The following is a 15813-nucleotide window of genomic DNA, read 5'->3' as shown; positions in this document are numbered from 1 at the left end:
ACATTGATAGGTTTAAGCTACCACTTTATACACAACATTTCCCTATACCCATCATGAGGTTGCTACAACCTAGCCTATGAATGCAAAATTACAATGTAGATGCTTTGGTCGAGAGAAAAATTAGAGTAATCAAGATGACAGACATTTAATACCACCTTGCACACTCTTGCCGGCATCTAGCTGCTCTAGGGTGTAATCATTAGTCTAACAGTTGCAAGCCAGAGTTTCTATTGGACAAATTCAGGTATGTTTATCCCCGTTAGGTTCTGTTTAAGAAAAGTTTTTCAACAGAATCGGCGGCATGTATACACCCCTGATCACTCGCACACACACTTTCATAGCAGCCACATACAAACAGCATGATCAATTTAATCATTGTATAATTCCTTCTCGTCTCTACACTCTCTCCTCTTCTCACCTTTTCCCTTCACTTGTGAACTTCAGAGAAAAAATCAGCTGTCTGTGACCAGGCTAAAAAACCTTTCCAAGCCCAACCTTCATAACCGCTAACCGCTATACAAAGCCTCGTTGTCGCCATATTAGTTAACGTTATAATCATTACTAACGCATTACTAAACCCACTACAATCATGCATTACAGTCAGCGAGCAGTTTAGCAGTTACACCGGCAGGTCCCTGTGGCAATAAATTAATAAAACCAAAAGGTTACCTTGACTTGGAAGAGTTCCAATGTTGGATAGCCATAGCCAGCTAGCTAACATAACGTCCCTCATTGTTTGAGCCGGGTGTTAGAGTAGGCTAAACTAGATAGCTGCATTCGCTAGCTAAGTAAAAGTAAAAAATAAATAATAATACAACAAAGTATAGCTCGCTCTCCCTCATCTCCTTCATTTTAAAGAATTGTTTTATTATTATTTTTTCAGTTGAGAACAAATTCTTATTTACAATGACGGCCTAGGAACAGTGGGTTAACTGCCTTGCTCAGGGGCAGAACAACCGATTTTTACCTTGTCAGCACAGGGATTCGATTCTAGCAACCTTTCAGTTACTGGCCCAATACTCTAACCACTAGGCTACCTGTTCAACTATTGTGTTTCTCTCTCTTTGAGCCTACTCACTACATTTTATGCACTGCAGTGCTAGCTAGCAGTAGCTTATGATTTCATAAATGGATTAATTCTCGGATCCTTTGATTGGGTGGACAACATGCCAGTTCATGCAGCAAGAGCTCTGATAGGTTGCAGGACGTAATAATTACTGTATAAGTCTATGGAAAGGGGTGAGAACCATGAGCCACCTAGGTTTTATATTGAAGTCAATGTACCCAGAGGAGGACAGAAACTAGCTGTCCTCCATCTACACCATGGTGCTACCCTTTAGACTGCTTTTGAGGCTACTGTAGGCCTTCGTTGCAAAACAGTGTATTTAAATAAATTATTTGGCGACATTTATATTGAGTATAGTTTTAGCAAAAAAGGATACATTTATTAATGTTTTTATTATACATTCACTGAGGAGGATGACCCTCCCCTTCTTCCTCTGAGGAGCCTCCGTTGAGGCATACAGTGCATTCGGAAAGTATTCAGACCCCTTGACTTTTTCCAGATTATGTTATGTTACAGCATTATTCTAAAATGGATTCAACTGTTTTTTTCCACTCATCAATCTACACACAATACCCCATAATGACAAAGCAAAAACAGTTTTTTTTTTGGCAAATGTATAAAAAAGATTGAATAAAATAATAACATTTACATAAGACCCTTTACTCAGTACTTTGTTGAAGCACCTTTGGCAGTGATTACAGCCTCAAGTAATCTTGGTTATGACCCTACGTGCTTGGCACACCTGTATTTGAGGAGTTTCTCCCATTCTTCTCTGCAGATCCACTCGAGCCCTGTCAGGTTGGATGGGGAGTGTTGCTGCACAGATATTTTCAGGTCTCTCCAGAGATGTTTTATCGGATTCAAGTCCGGGCTCTGGCTGTGCCAGTCAAGGACATTCAGAGACTTGTCCTGAAGCCACTCCTGTGTTGTCTTGGCTGTGTGCTTAGGGTCGTTGTCCCGTTGCAAGGTGAACCTTTGCCCCAGTCTGAGGTCCTGAGCGCTCTGGAGCAGGTTTTTATCAAGGATCTCTCTGTACTTTGCTCGTTCAACTTTCCCTCGATCCTGAGAGGTCTCCCAGTCCCTGCCGCTGAAAAACATCCCCACAGCATGATGCTGCCACCACCATGCTTCACCATAGGGATGGTGCCAGGTTTCCTCTAGATGTGACGCTTGGCATTCAGGCCAAAGAGTTCAATCTTGGTTTCATCAGACCAGAAAATCTTGTTTCTCATGGTCTGAGAGTCCTTTAGGTGCCTCCAGGCAGGCTGTCATGTGCCTTTTATTGAGGAGTGGCTTCCGTCTGGCCACTACCATAAAGGCCTGTTTGGTGTAGTGCTGCAGAGATGGTTGTCCTTCTGGAAGGTTCTCCAATCTCCACAGAGGAACACTGGAGCTCTGTCAGTGACCATCGGGTTCTTGGTCACCTCCCTAACAAAGGCCCTTCTCCCCCGATTGCTCAGTTTGGCTGGATGGCCAGGTCCATGAAGTCTCGGTAGTTCCAAACTTCTTCCATTTAAGAATGATGGAGGCCACTGTGTTTTTGGAGACCTTCAATGCTGCTGTCATTTTTTGGTAGCCTTCCCCAGATCTGTGCCTTGACACAATCCTGTATCGGAGTTCTACGGACAATTACTTCGACCTCATGGCTTGGTTTTTACTCAGACATGCACTGTCAACTGTGGGACCTTATATAGACAGGTGTGTGCCTTTCCAAATCATGTCCAATCAATTGAATTTACCACAGGTGACTCCAATCAAGTTGTAGAAACATCGCACCTGAGCTCAATTTCGAGTCTCATAGCAAAGAGTCTTCATACTTATGTAAATAAGGTATTTATGTTTTTTATGTTTAATACATCTGCAAAATGTCTAAAAACATGTTTTCGCTTTGTTATTTTCCGGTATAGTGTGTAGATTGTTGAGGGGGGAAAAATATTTAATTCATTTTAGTGTAACAAAATGTGGAAAAAGTCAAGGGGTCTGAATACTTTACGAATGCATCTTATGAACAGCAGTTATTTTCATAGTTTTCATAGTCTGCCTTATGTCCTCTCATCTTTCATGACAACCTTGCTATTAGAAATGGCTGAGAAACAAGAGCAGGACATTTTGGCACAACAGCTTATCAGGTTTCTGCTTCTGTGAAGTAATAATTCCTTGGAGCATACTGACATCTACTGGTTCAATGCATTATGTTCTCCCTACTTACTTCAGTAGTCTGCCACTTGTTATGCACATTGTAAAATAACAAAGTGGGTATCACAGGTTTTGCTGTAGTTGCCTGATGTATTTTATTCCTGACTTCTGTGTTTAGGCAATGGAGGATATATTCTCTAGTCCTGGGAGGTCAAGTGAAATGGACTCTCTGTTGCTAAATAACTTGGTTGCTGAAAACCCTGACTGTAGCCTCAGACTTTGTGGCCTTCAAAAGCTTCAGGTAGGTTTACTATGTCTGGGACCTCATATTTAATATGTGCAATTATATGTCTAGAAATGTATCAATTCAATCTGTATTATGTTCTTTCTCTCAACCTGTTATAAAGGGATCCTTAGTGATAAAGGTGGACCTACACTATACCCACATGGACAGGAAGCTGTGGCTACAAGAGAGCAAACAGCTGGACATAGGGAAGCCTCTTGTGGCATCCTGTGATCTGCACAGGGGACAGCAAGCAATGGTTGCCCAGAGACGAGATGGTGCCCCTGCCCAGAGTATGGGACACAGCCGCATCTCACACAGCAAGCAGCGCCCACGTCAGACATTGGGCCAGCCAGGCCGCCCCTTCACTAAGAGTGCAGAGTGTGCTGCCAATGTCCCCACTGCAAGGAGCAATGAACCAGGGGAGAATGATGAGACTGAGCCTCAAGACTTTACCCATTGATTTCCCCTCTCCACGTCTATGGAAAAAGGATAATCTAGTAGTAGTGACTAGTGTAGTCCATCGGATATTTGCTGTTTAGGCTTTAATCAATGCACATAATAAAATCAGCATGATACATTCCCTTTCTCTGGTTAAATTCTATCAGTCTAATTGTGGTTATAAAGGTGTGTATGTACTGTATACATGGGTGCATGTGAGTTTGAGGAGATGATATTCTGGATTTATGTTCCTCTCAATTAGCACTATTGTTCTGTTCTCAGCATGACACTCAAACAAATTAAATATGTATTATTTAAAATGATCACAGAATTAAATAAATTACACAATATAAATGGGACAATATTTTCATGTTGCATATTTTTTAACCATCCCATCTCATTAAATGGTTTCAATATCTGTTTTTACAATTTATAGTTGGTTAGAAGTTTAAGTGATTGAAATTTTGAGCTATTGAAATGGAAAATATTGTCCCATGTACAGTGTCTGTACAAGTATTCATACCCCTTTACTTATTCCATATTTTGTTGTGTTACAGCCTGAATTCAAAATGGATTAAATTGTTTTTCCACTACCCATCTGCACACAATGTCCCATAATGAAAAAGTGCAAAGAAATGTTTTCACATTTATTCTGAATGAAATATGGAAATCTAATTTGCATAAGTATTTAAACCTGAGTCAATACTTTGTAGAAGGACCTTTGGTGGTGATTACTTGCCGCATGTCTGTAACAGCTTTGCACATCAGGATTTAGGGATTTTCTCCCATTCTCCCTTGCAGATTTTCTCAAGCGCTGTTAAATTAGATGGGTAGCAGCGGAGAACAGCAATCTTCAAGTCTTTCCACAAATGTTCATTGGGATTCAGGTCTGGGCTTTGGCTGGGCCACTTAAGGACTTTCACATTCTTGTTCTGAAACCATTCCAGTGTTGCTTTGGTTGTATGCTTGCAGCCATTGTCCTGTTTTTGATGTAAATATTCACCCCATTCTAAAGTTGTTTGCACTCCGAAGCAGGTTCTCATGAAGTATTTGCCTGTATTTGGCTCCATTCATTGATCCCTCTATCCTTACCAGTCTCCCAGTTCCTGCCGCTGAAACGCATCCACATACAGTAGCATGATGCTGCCACCACCATGCTTCACAGTAGGGATGGGATTAGACGGGTGATGAGCTGTGCCTGGTTTTCTCCAGATATAGCGCTTTGCATGCAGGGCAAAGAGTTACATTTTTGTCTCATAGAACCCCTGATTCTTTAGTCTTATGCTCTTGGAGTCTTTCACGTGCCTTTTTGCAAACTCCAGGCGTGCTGTCATGCCTTTTTCTCAGGAGTGGCTTCCGTCTGGCCACTCTTCCATAAATGTCAGATTTGTGAAGTGCTGTAGAGATTGTTGTCCTTCTGGCAGGTTCTCCCATCTCAGCCAAGGAACTCTGTAGTTATGTCAGTGTGGTTATTGGGTTCATTGTCACCTCCCTGACCAAGGTCCTTCTTGCCTGGAACGCTCAGTTTGGTCTGGTGACCAGCTCTAGCCAGTCTGGGCAGTTCCATATTTTTTTAATTTCCCAAGGATGGAGAACACTGTGTTCTTCAAAACCTTCAACAGTCTATAAATTGGAGAACAAGTATTTGATACACTGCCGATTTTGCAGGTTTTCCTGTTTACAAAGCATGTAGAGGTCTGTAATGTTTATCATAGGTACACATCAACTGTGAGAGATGGAATCTAAAACAAAAATCCAGAAAATCACATTGTATGATTTTTAAGTAATTCATTTGCATTTTATTGCATGACATAAGTATTTGATAACCTACCAACCAGTATGAATTCTGGCTCTCACAGACCTGTTAGTTTTTCTTTAAGAAGCCCTCCTGTTCTCCACTCATTACCTGTATTAACTGCACCTGTTTGAACTCGTTACCTGTATAAAAGACACCGGTCCACACACTCAATCAAACAGACTCCAACCTCTCCACAATGGCCAAGACCAGGGAGCTGTGTAAGGACATCAGGGATAAAATTGTAGACCTACACAAGGCTGGGATGGGCTACAGGACAATAGGCAAGTAGCTTGGTGAGAAGGCAACAACTGTTGGCCCTATTTCGTAAAAGAACAAGTCCATATAATGGCAAGAACAGCTCAAACAAGAAAAGAGAAATGACAGTCCATCATTACTTTAAGACAGTCAATCTGTCTTAAAGGACAGTCAATTGGGAAAATGTCAAGAACTTTGAAAGTTTCTTCAAGTGCAGTCGCAATAACCAACAAGCGCTATGATGAAACTGCCTTTCATGAGGACCGCTACATGAAAAGAAGACCCAGAGTTACCTCTGCTGCAGAGAATAAGCTCATTAAAGTTACCAGCCTCAGAAATTGCAGCCCAAATAAATGCTTCACAGAGTTCAAGTAACAGACACATCTTAACATCAACTTTTCAGAGGAGACTGTGATTTTTTTATTTTTTACCTTTTTTTTTAACTAGGCAAAACAAATTCTTATTTTCAATGACGGCCTAGGAACTGTGGGTTAACTGCCTGTTCAGGGGCATCAGGCCTTCATGGTCAAATTGCTGCAAAGAAACCACTACTAAAGGACAGCAATAAGAAGAAGATACTTGCTTGGGCCAAGAAACATGAGCAATGAACATTAGACCGGTGGAAATCTGTCCTTTGGCCTGATGAGTCCAAATTGGAGATTTTTGGTTCCAACCGCCGTGTCTTTGTGAGACGCAGAGTAGGTGAACAGATGATCTCTGCATGTGTGGTTCCCACCAAGAACTATCAAGGAGGAGGTGTGATGATGTGAGGGTGCTTTGCTGGTGACACTTTCTGTGATTTATTTAGAATTCAAGGCACACTTAACCAGCAAGGCTACCACGGCATTCTGCAGCGATACACCATCCCATCTGGTTTACGCTTAGTGGGACTATCATTTGTTTTTCAAAAGGACAATGACCCAACACACCTCCAGGCTTTGTAAGGGCTATTTGACCAAGAAGGAAAGGGATGGAGTGCTGCATCAGATGACCTGGCCTCTGCAATCACCCGACCTCAACCCAATTGAGATGGTTTGGGAAGAGTTGAACTGCAAAGTGAAGGAAAAGCATCCAACAAGTGCTCACAATATGTGGGAACTCCTTCAAGACTGTTGGAAAAGCATTCCAGGTGAAGCTCGTTGAGAGAATGCCAAGAGTGTGCAAAGCTGTCATCAAGGCAAAGCGTGGCTACTTTGAAGAATATAAAATATAAAATCTATTTTGATTTGTTTCACACTTTTTTTGGTATTGATGATTCCATATGTGTAATTTCATCGTTTTGATGTCTTCGCTATTATTCTATATGAGGACCGCTACAACAACTCCCGGTCCCCCACGTCATAGTTTCGCTCTGCCGGGCTGAGCATCTTTGAAAATAAGGCACAGGGGGGGAGTTTTGGTGGCGAGAGAGAGAGAAAAAATGCTATTTGGCCCTAAACAGAGAGCACACAGTGGCAGAATACCTGATTGCTGTGACTGACCCAAACTTAAGGAAAACTTTGACTATGTACAGACTCAGTGAGCATAGCCTTGCTATTGAGAATGGGCGCCGTAGGCAGACCTGGCTCTCAAGAGAAGACAGGCTATGTGCACACTGCCCACAGAATGAGATGGAAACTGAGCTGCACATCCTAACACATTTCCCTCAGATTACACAGAACCAAAAATTTGAAAACAAACCCAATTTTGATCAACTCACATATCTACTGGGTGAAATACCACAGTGTGCCATCACGTCAGCAAGATTTGTGACCTGCTGCCACAAGAAAAGGGCAACCTGTGAAGAACAAACACCATTGTAAATACAACCCATATTTATGTTTATTTATTTTCCATTTTGTACTTGCACATCGCTACAACACTGTATATAGACATAATATGGCACTTGAAATGTCTTTATTCTTTTGGAACTTCTGAGTGTAATGTCTACTGTTCATGTTTATTTGACTTTTGTTTATTATCCATTTGACTTGCTTTGGCAATGTTAACATTTGTTTCCCATGCCAATAAAGCCCTTGAATTGAATTCAAAAATTGTGAAAAAGAGAGCAATGACCTGGTGCTGGTGCACATACTGTATCTAGCCAGTAACTCCTCCAGTATATGTGGACGTCATTTCACATAATTTATTTTTGGACGGAAGCTAGTTGTCGTGTCTTTAATAACATTAACTGAAGACTGATAGTTTTTAATCAAAGATTCTCTGTAATTAAGTATTACACGATTAAGTATTACACAACTTGGAGGAACTGCTGGAGCAGTTTTGCCTTGAAGAATAGGCAGAAATCCCAGTGGCTAGATGTGCCAAGCTTATGAGACTTGTAGCTGTCATATCTGCAAAAGGTGGCTCTACAAAATATTGACTTAGTGAATAATTATGCACGCTTTCAGTTTGTTTGTTTTATTTCTTGTTTGTTTCATAATAAAAAATATTTGAATCTTCAAAGTGGTCGGCATGTTGTATAAATCAAATGATTACAACCCCCCCCAATAATCCATTTAATTCCAGGTTGTAAGGCAACAAAATAGGAAAAATGCCATGGGATGAATACTTTCGCCAGCCACTGTAGAGCCTATTTAACATTTTAAGAAGTCTACAATTCCATTGATTGAAAGAAAAAACAACACATCAGAATACAAATAAGGCTAACACAAACATAAGCAAGCATGATGAGCAGATGAAGAACCAGAGGACATTAGCTAGCTAATTACATTGAACATTTCCAATTCGAATTAAAATTTCCCATGCAAAAATAAAGATAGCTACCAAGCTACTGTTTAAGGACAAGCGTCAGCATCCAACCTTAGCTAGGCTAGTTCTAAGCTACTTCAGATTCAGTATATCTGAATAGTTTACTAAACATACCATTCGAGATTTGTAATGAATATAAAATACAGAAAGGTTCAACCTGATCAAGAATACGTTATCAAGCCACATATTTATCAATTGAAATAGCTATCTGTAGTTGAATGCCTCACCGCTGGCTAGGTTATAAGCCCAATATCTCACCGTAAGTATAAGCCCTGGTAGCTCGCCGTGATCGTATAGTGGTTAGTACTCTGCGTTGTGGCCGCAGCAACCCCGGTTCGAATCCGGGTCACGGCATTGCAAACACAATGTCACGGCATAAGGGTATATTTTTGTCCTTATGGTTATTATTTGACATATTTAAGAAGCTCCAATTTATATGATACATTATCCTTGTTCAGTCATTGCGTTGTCGAACCAATACTCCGAACACAGCGAAGCTACCAAATCGGCTGGAGTGTTATTCATATAAGAATGGTGTTATATGTCCACTAGGGGGTGAAAGCGTCTCGTCGATATATTGTGTTGCTGTGCTGTTGTCCTGTGACTGTGTGAAAAGCCATATTTTTAAATGTATGTCATTCAAGTAATATTGAATGAAGCTATCATATTCGGAATGGTAGGCTACATAAAAACCTGTCCGCAAATTGTATACGATTTAGTCCGGCTAACCTATTGGGCCTAATTATGAGAAGAGCCCCCTGCAGCCCCGTTTATTGTCTTGTTTTTTATACCATTGTTAACCCCCACAATTTTTTTACTGGTTTTATATAGTTTCTTGCACATACCGTCGCCTATATGAAAGTTTCATGACTGCTCTGACAATAGGTTAACTCGTCACTGCAATTGGGAAAGAAAATATTGCCTTTGTGAATGTGCAGTACCACCATTATTGTTGCCGACAACCATTGTCTGTCAAGTCTACTCAACTGCTTTATTGTGATCTATGACTGTGGCCTATAGGCTATAGATGCATCATGCCTATAGGCCATTGAATAGCATGATGCTCTCTTGAAGACTTTTTCGTCATGCATTTAAAACAAAAGTTAACATTTTGTCAGATAGGGACTGAAACTTCAGCCAATCCCTCATCCATTTGCTCTTCACGAATTGAAGAGGCCTTGCCTGTCGTAAACATTTATAAACATGGGTTTCATAGAATACTAAAAATCCCAAATATTTACCGTCTAGTGCCAATTGGTGGTTTAAGAAAATGAAAGGATGAAAAAAAATATTCCGTTTACACTAAGGGCTATATTTCCCATTTGGTAGAAATCTATCCCCGTTGGTTCTCATTGACGTCAGTCTACTCTAAGGGATCCGCCCTCTAGCTCAAATTGCAAGCAGTGAGTGGTGAATGGTCACCCATCTTTCGATTACGGGTACACAAGGGTGAATTGCTCCTGGATCTGGATGCGGGCATTCTTTCAATGATTCCGCACTGTGGCTCGTGCCTGTGTTGTGTTCACTTCATGGGATAGACAATGCTCTGTGTCTTGGCATTACGATATTCAGCTGCTGCTCGTCTGGTTGATCGGAAAATGTAGTCATTCAATGTGACATTAGCCTACTTCTATGCTGTGTTCAGATTATTGCTCTCGTCCTAGACGCAGACCAGCAATTCTGTGAAAAGATGTTGAGCCGAATAATGAGTGGCAGTATCCGGAATCTGGATAGAGAATACGACTGCACCGTCAGACTCCTGGATGATACGGAATATACCTGCACAATTCAGGTCAGTCACTTACTATAGTCAGACAATAATTGTTTATATGCCATCAACAGAGAATATCAAGTGGTGAAATTGTCTCATGTGAAGTGAAAAAAAGCGCACAAGTGCCTGCATCCGCAGGTCCCGCGATAGTCACCGTCTGAATCTATTGTGTGAATCATTTGTTTTCTGACACATCTATTACCATATGCCATTTGACTTGATGCAAATATCAATAGTTTCGTCGTCCGACGAATAGACTGGATGCTCTCAGGACCTTATCGATGTTTTCGTGACTGATCAAAACATGGCAAAGAATGAAATGGTTTATCACAGACAAATAGCCTACTGGTATTGTTATTATTCACCATGAGCGCTGGAAGTTTGAAAAGTGATCAACAACCTGTCGAACACTTGATTTTATAGGATTTGAGCAGCATTGTATTTCCAATGTCTATACTCGTAATTAATCTGACAGTGAGAGTTACAATGAAGCGGTAACTGTGTTACAATCTAGATTTAACAGAGTTACAATCTAGCTGTAACAATTCAAATGAATGCAGAGGTGATAATCCCATCACTATCAAGTTATATATGAATTTGTCAACAAAATCAATACTTACAATATAGGTCTATGTTATTGTGAGAATAATTTACCTCAGGGCAATTCCACGATATGCCAAACAAAAACCATTAATTTGAAAGAATAACAAACCATAAAACTCTATGCACAAGGATTACTTTTAACAATTTGTGGTGAACATTTAAAAAATAAAAATAAAAACATTCACTGGGAGAACTGTGAACAGGCCAATTCTGGTAACATAATTATTTTGTTAAAACTCCCTCCTTTTTTTATGTGACCATGTTTTCCAAAAATATATTCTCAGAATTAAGATTCAAAGATGTCTGCAGAAAGAATGGGGTGTCAAACAGTTGAATTCGGAAGTTTACATACACTTAGATTGGAGTCATTAAAACTCGTTTTTCAACCACTCCACAAATTTCTTGTCCACAAACTATAGTTTTGGCAAGTCGGTTAGGACATTTACTTTGTGTATGACACAAGTAATTTTCCAACAATTCTTTACAGACAGATTATTTCACATAATTCACATTTCCAGTGGGTCAAAAGTTTACATACACTAAGTTGACTGTGCCTTTAAACAGCTTGGAAAATTCCAGAAAATGATGTCATGGCTTTAGAAGCTTCTGATAGGCTAATTGACATAATTTGAGTCAATTGGAGGTGTACCTGTGGATGTATTTCAAGGCCTACCTTCAAACTCAGTGCCTCTTTACTGGACATCATGGGAAAATCAAAAGAAATCAGCCAAGACCTCAGGTAAAAAAGACCAAGCAGCCGTCATACCGCTCAGGAAGGAGACGCGTTCGGTTTCCTAGAGATGAACATACTTGTAACGGCCATTGGTGGAAGAAGGTGAGGACCAAGGTGCAGCGTTCATATTTATTAAATAGAACTGAACACTAAATACAAAACAACAACGAGAACAACCGAAACAGCTCCGTCAGGTACAAAACACACTAAACAGAAAGCAACTACCCACAAAACCCATCTGGGCAAGAGCTACCTAAGTATGGTTCTCAATCTGAGACAACGACAGATAGCTGTCCCTGATTGAGAACCATACCTGGCCAAAAACAAAGAAATAAAAAAACATAGAAAAAGGAACATAGAACGCCCACCCTAGTCACACCTTGGCCTAACCAAAATAGAGATTAAAAAGCCTCTCTATGGACAGGGCGTGACAGTACTTTGGTGCGAAAAAGTGCAAATCAATCCCAGAACAACAGCAAAGGACCTTGTCAAGATGCTGGAGGAAACAATAAAATGAGTCCTGTATCGACATAACCTGAAAGGCCGGTTAGCAAGGAATAAGCCACTGCTCCAAAGCCGCAATAAAAAAGCCAGACTACGGTTTGCAACTCCACATGGGGACAAAGATCGTACTTTTTGGAGAAATGTCCTCTGGTCTGATGAAACAAAAATATAACTGTTTGGCCATAATGACCATCGTTATGTTTGGAGGAAAAACGGGGAGGCTTGCAAGCCGAAGAACACCATCCCAACTGTGGAGGACAGGGGTGGCAGCATCATGTTGTGGGCGTGCTTTGCTGCAGGAGGGACTGGTGCACTTCACAAACTTCAACTGTATATGACATAGACTCGTCAAGAACCAGGCTTTTAAAGGTATAGCAACACGAGACTAGCTATGACATGAGACCTTGACTTTGAAAACATTTATTTTGGTTTTTGAACTACATTAAGTGAAGTGGATTTACACCCAGTAACAGAATTGTGTTTATGGAATTTCATCATGACTCCCTGATCTGTACTACACAGAAATGCATATTTATGGATATGAGTGTCATTCACTTCATGGTGATGTGTCCTAAATAGGTACACAATGGTATAAATATGCAATTTCCTCCTTTGCATATCTCAGTATTATTCTACACACTGGCTATTATTTTAATGAGCTCCACACCCAAACAAGACCAAATTTGGTTGGTCCATCCTGGACCAAATCTGAACCAATCATAGATGTCTATGTTTCACAAGTTTTAACATCAAAGTACATCATAGTAGAGTACAGTGGAATACTTTACAGTACAGTACAGCACAGCACAACACAGAACAGTCGAGTATAGTTCAGTAGAGTATAGTTCAGTACGGTAGAGTACAGTAAAGTACAGTACAGTTCAGTACAATACATTATAGTGTACTCAATTCTAGTGTGCTCTACTGAACTGTACTCTATTATACTCTATTGTACAGTACAATATTGTAATGAACTTTACTCTGCTTAACACTTTTTTACTTTACTGTACTCTACTTTACTGTACTGTACTGAGCTCTCCACACTTGTGACAACCATAGACGTCTATGATTGGTTCAGATTTCCGGACCAAATCTGAACCAATCATGGACCTCTATGTTTGGGCCAGATCAAGGCCGGGACCATACCAAAAACCAAAAACGACATCCGAGGACTACTTTTCAACATCCATGGACGTCCGGTGTCAGTCTGTACTCAATGGGTGAGGATGCTGGTTACTGTAAATTAAAAGAGAGGGGGCTTATGAGTAGGTGTCAGTAAGAGCAGGGAGAGGTGACTTTAACTGAGGATAGAGGAAGAGAGAGAGGGAAGGGTTGTCCAGACTGTTTTCACACTTGCTTTGACCACCATACAACAGAAAGAGAAAGAAAACAGTTATGAGTTGAATGTAACAGTATGCCAGTGTCAGGGAGAACTGTAGCAGGTGAACCAACTGTGGTTTGTGACTACTATGATTTTCCATTGTAGCCAATGAAATTGCAGTAATTCCGTCACTGATTTTCCGGAAGCTACGTTACCAATTTGGGAACAGAATTTCGAGGTTTAGTCACTTAGTAGTTCATAACCAAATAGATATCAGTAAAAACACTGTAACTAATTGGTAGGTCTACCTTAACTTGTTAATTCTGTGTTTTCTTTCATTTCCTCCCTCCCAGTGTTGAGCAGTAGTGAACTACATGTAGTTCAACTAGTAATTTACCAACATTTTACAGCATCTTAGTGGTAGTTGAACTAAATGTTGTTTTTTTTGCTAAAATTAAATATGGGTGAAGTAGACAATAATTTCCTTTCTTTTTCAGCATTAGACCTGCCTAATTCTTACTTGAAACAGTTTTTGTGTTTTATATGCTAAATGACACATTCTGTTAACAACGTGATCTGTTCTTGCAATTTGTAGTCTATGACATTTCAGATCTATATATGATCTTTTTTTACGAAGTAGTAAACTACTTTTTCAAAGTAACTTTAGTTAAGTAACTATATGTTTCTCAAGGGTAACTTTCGTATAGCTTAACTTCTTCTAGTGTGAAGTAATTGGTAGATTGGTAAATTGGTAAACTATTCTATATTTTCAGAGTAGCTTCCTCAATGCTCCCTCCTCTTGAGGGAGAGAAATGAGAAAATATCTTAAAGATATGTGGGTTTTTGGAAATAGAATTTCAAGGCACAGGGCAATATTTCTTAAACTTACACAAGGCAAATCATTTCTCCAAAACTAAATATAAGTGTTGATACTTACTTCTAAATGATTGTGTTTTGATGTATTTCTAATACATTTTAATACGTTTTCTGCAACCCCTTTTCCATCTGTTTCATCAGAAATCAAAGCCTTGCTTATTCCTAATATTTAGGATAGAACACGGTTGAAAAATGTATATATGCCTTAATTTCTCAAAAATATAGACACTTAGTTTTCATTTGATACCAGATTTGACATGCTCCTAGAAACTTCATGTTGGTCCTCATGGGTCCTGTTATATGGAAATGACCCTCAGTCAATAGGGGACTTAACATTCTACAAACACATCATACAATAATTAGTTGGTACGTACTAGCTCAGTACTAAGATTACAACTCTAGTTTAGTTTCACATCAAGTCAAACAGCAGTTACCAAAGCCATCTACTACAGCCAGCTATCTTTACCTCTGCACTGTTTTGAGAAAAAGTCGATGAGCTCTCCATAAAGCCAGCCATACAAACAGCCTTCCCTCCCGCTCCCAGGTGTCCGCATGGCCCTAAGTCAGCCATTCATACTGCTAAAATGCATTTCCCTTTTAATTGGGATCGGAATGATTTTAGTAGCCTATTTTAAATTGTTGGTGTTGAGCTACCCAATTGACACCCTGCCTTACATTATAGCCTATTCCTCAAATGTAATTTTATTGTTATTCAATATAAATGTGTTTACTGCAACTGTTATGAGCTTTATACAGTATAGTTCACTGTAGTGTAGACCTAATAATACAAATACAATGTCATGTTTTGAACAAAGTAAGGTTGAATGGATTTCCTTGAAGGGAAGACAGGAGTAAGGGGCTGGTTCTTTTTCTTTTGTTTCCATGCTGCTAGTCTTGCTTTGATGTTTCCTCCGTGTTATCTTCAGCCTGAAATAAAGGCAGGGGAGATGGTCGATCAGAATCCATTACAGTATGTGTGTGTGTGTGTGTGTGTGTGTGTGTTCATCTGTGGATCATCATTCCTCAGAAGTTATTGGGGAGAGCTGTCTCCTGGACTGAGGAAATCCCTAGAGGTCTCCTACTACCTTTTTTAACACATTGAGACATTGAACAAATCTTCTAGAAGTAAGAATTACAAAGATTTAGGGATACCTCTATGATGTAATGAAATGTAAAAGCTACAGTCCTGGTTTCTGTTATTTTGTAGAAAATATTTCAATTGTTGGTGCACGGAGGTGTCTCTGGTGGAGATATACACTGAGTGTACAAAACATT

At 39.9% G+C, this 15813-nt stretch overlaps 2 protein-coding genes and 1 non-coding gene across 5 annotated transcripts in view; all 3 read left to right on the top strand.

The window, feature by feature from the left end:
- Positions 1 to 3403: 3403 nt before the first annotated feature.
- On the top strand, positions 3404 to 4146 carry LOC127910614 (mucosa-associated lymphoid tissue lymphoma translocation protein 1-like). The gene is made up of 2 exons (XM_052474952.1): positions 3404 to 3503; positions 3610 to 4146. Exons 1-2 carry the CDS (start codon positions 3423 to 3425, stop codon positions 3946 to 3948), a joined length of 420 nt encoding a protein of 139 aa, XP_052330912.1. The 5' UTR covers positions 3404 to 3422; the 3' UTR covers positions 3949 to 4146.
- A 4866-nt stretch (positions 4147 to 9012) lies between these two features.
- trnah-gug (transfer RNA histidin (anticodon GUG)) lies at positions 9013 to 9084 on the top strand. The gene has a single exon. It is a non-coding gene; the product is annotated as a tRNA-His (tRNA).
- A 1061-nt stretch (positions 9085 to 10145) lies between these two features.
- The window catches only part of LOC118401211 (FERM domain-containing protein 5-like), a 116316-nt gene continuing 110648 nt past the window's right edge, over positions 10146 to 15813 (top strand). For 2 of the 3 annotated variants that reach the window (XM_035798525.2, XM_035798522.2), the window contains exon 1: positions 10146 to 10522. In XM_035798525.2, coding sequence (XP_035654418.1) covers positions 10421 to 10522 — 102 coding nt within the window. In that variant the 5' untranslated portion in view covers positions 10146 to 10420. The remainder of the gene's footprint in view (positions 10523 to 15813) is intronic. The other variant, XM_035798523.2, reaches the window with a different exon arrangement.

Source organism: Oncorhynchus keta, chromosome 22 (genome assembly GCF_023373465.1).
Source record: "Oncorhynchus keta strain PuntledgeMale-10-30-2019 chromosome 22, Oket_V2, whole genome shotgun sequence".
Taxonomy (NCBI): domain Eukaryota; kingdom Metazoa; phylum Chordata; class Actinopteri; order Salmoniformes; family Salmonidae; genus Oncorhynchus; species Oncorhynchus keta.
The sequence above is the reverse complement of the archived record's forward strand: the minus strand, read 5'-3'. Positions and strand labels throughout refer to the sequence as shown.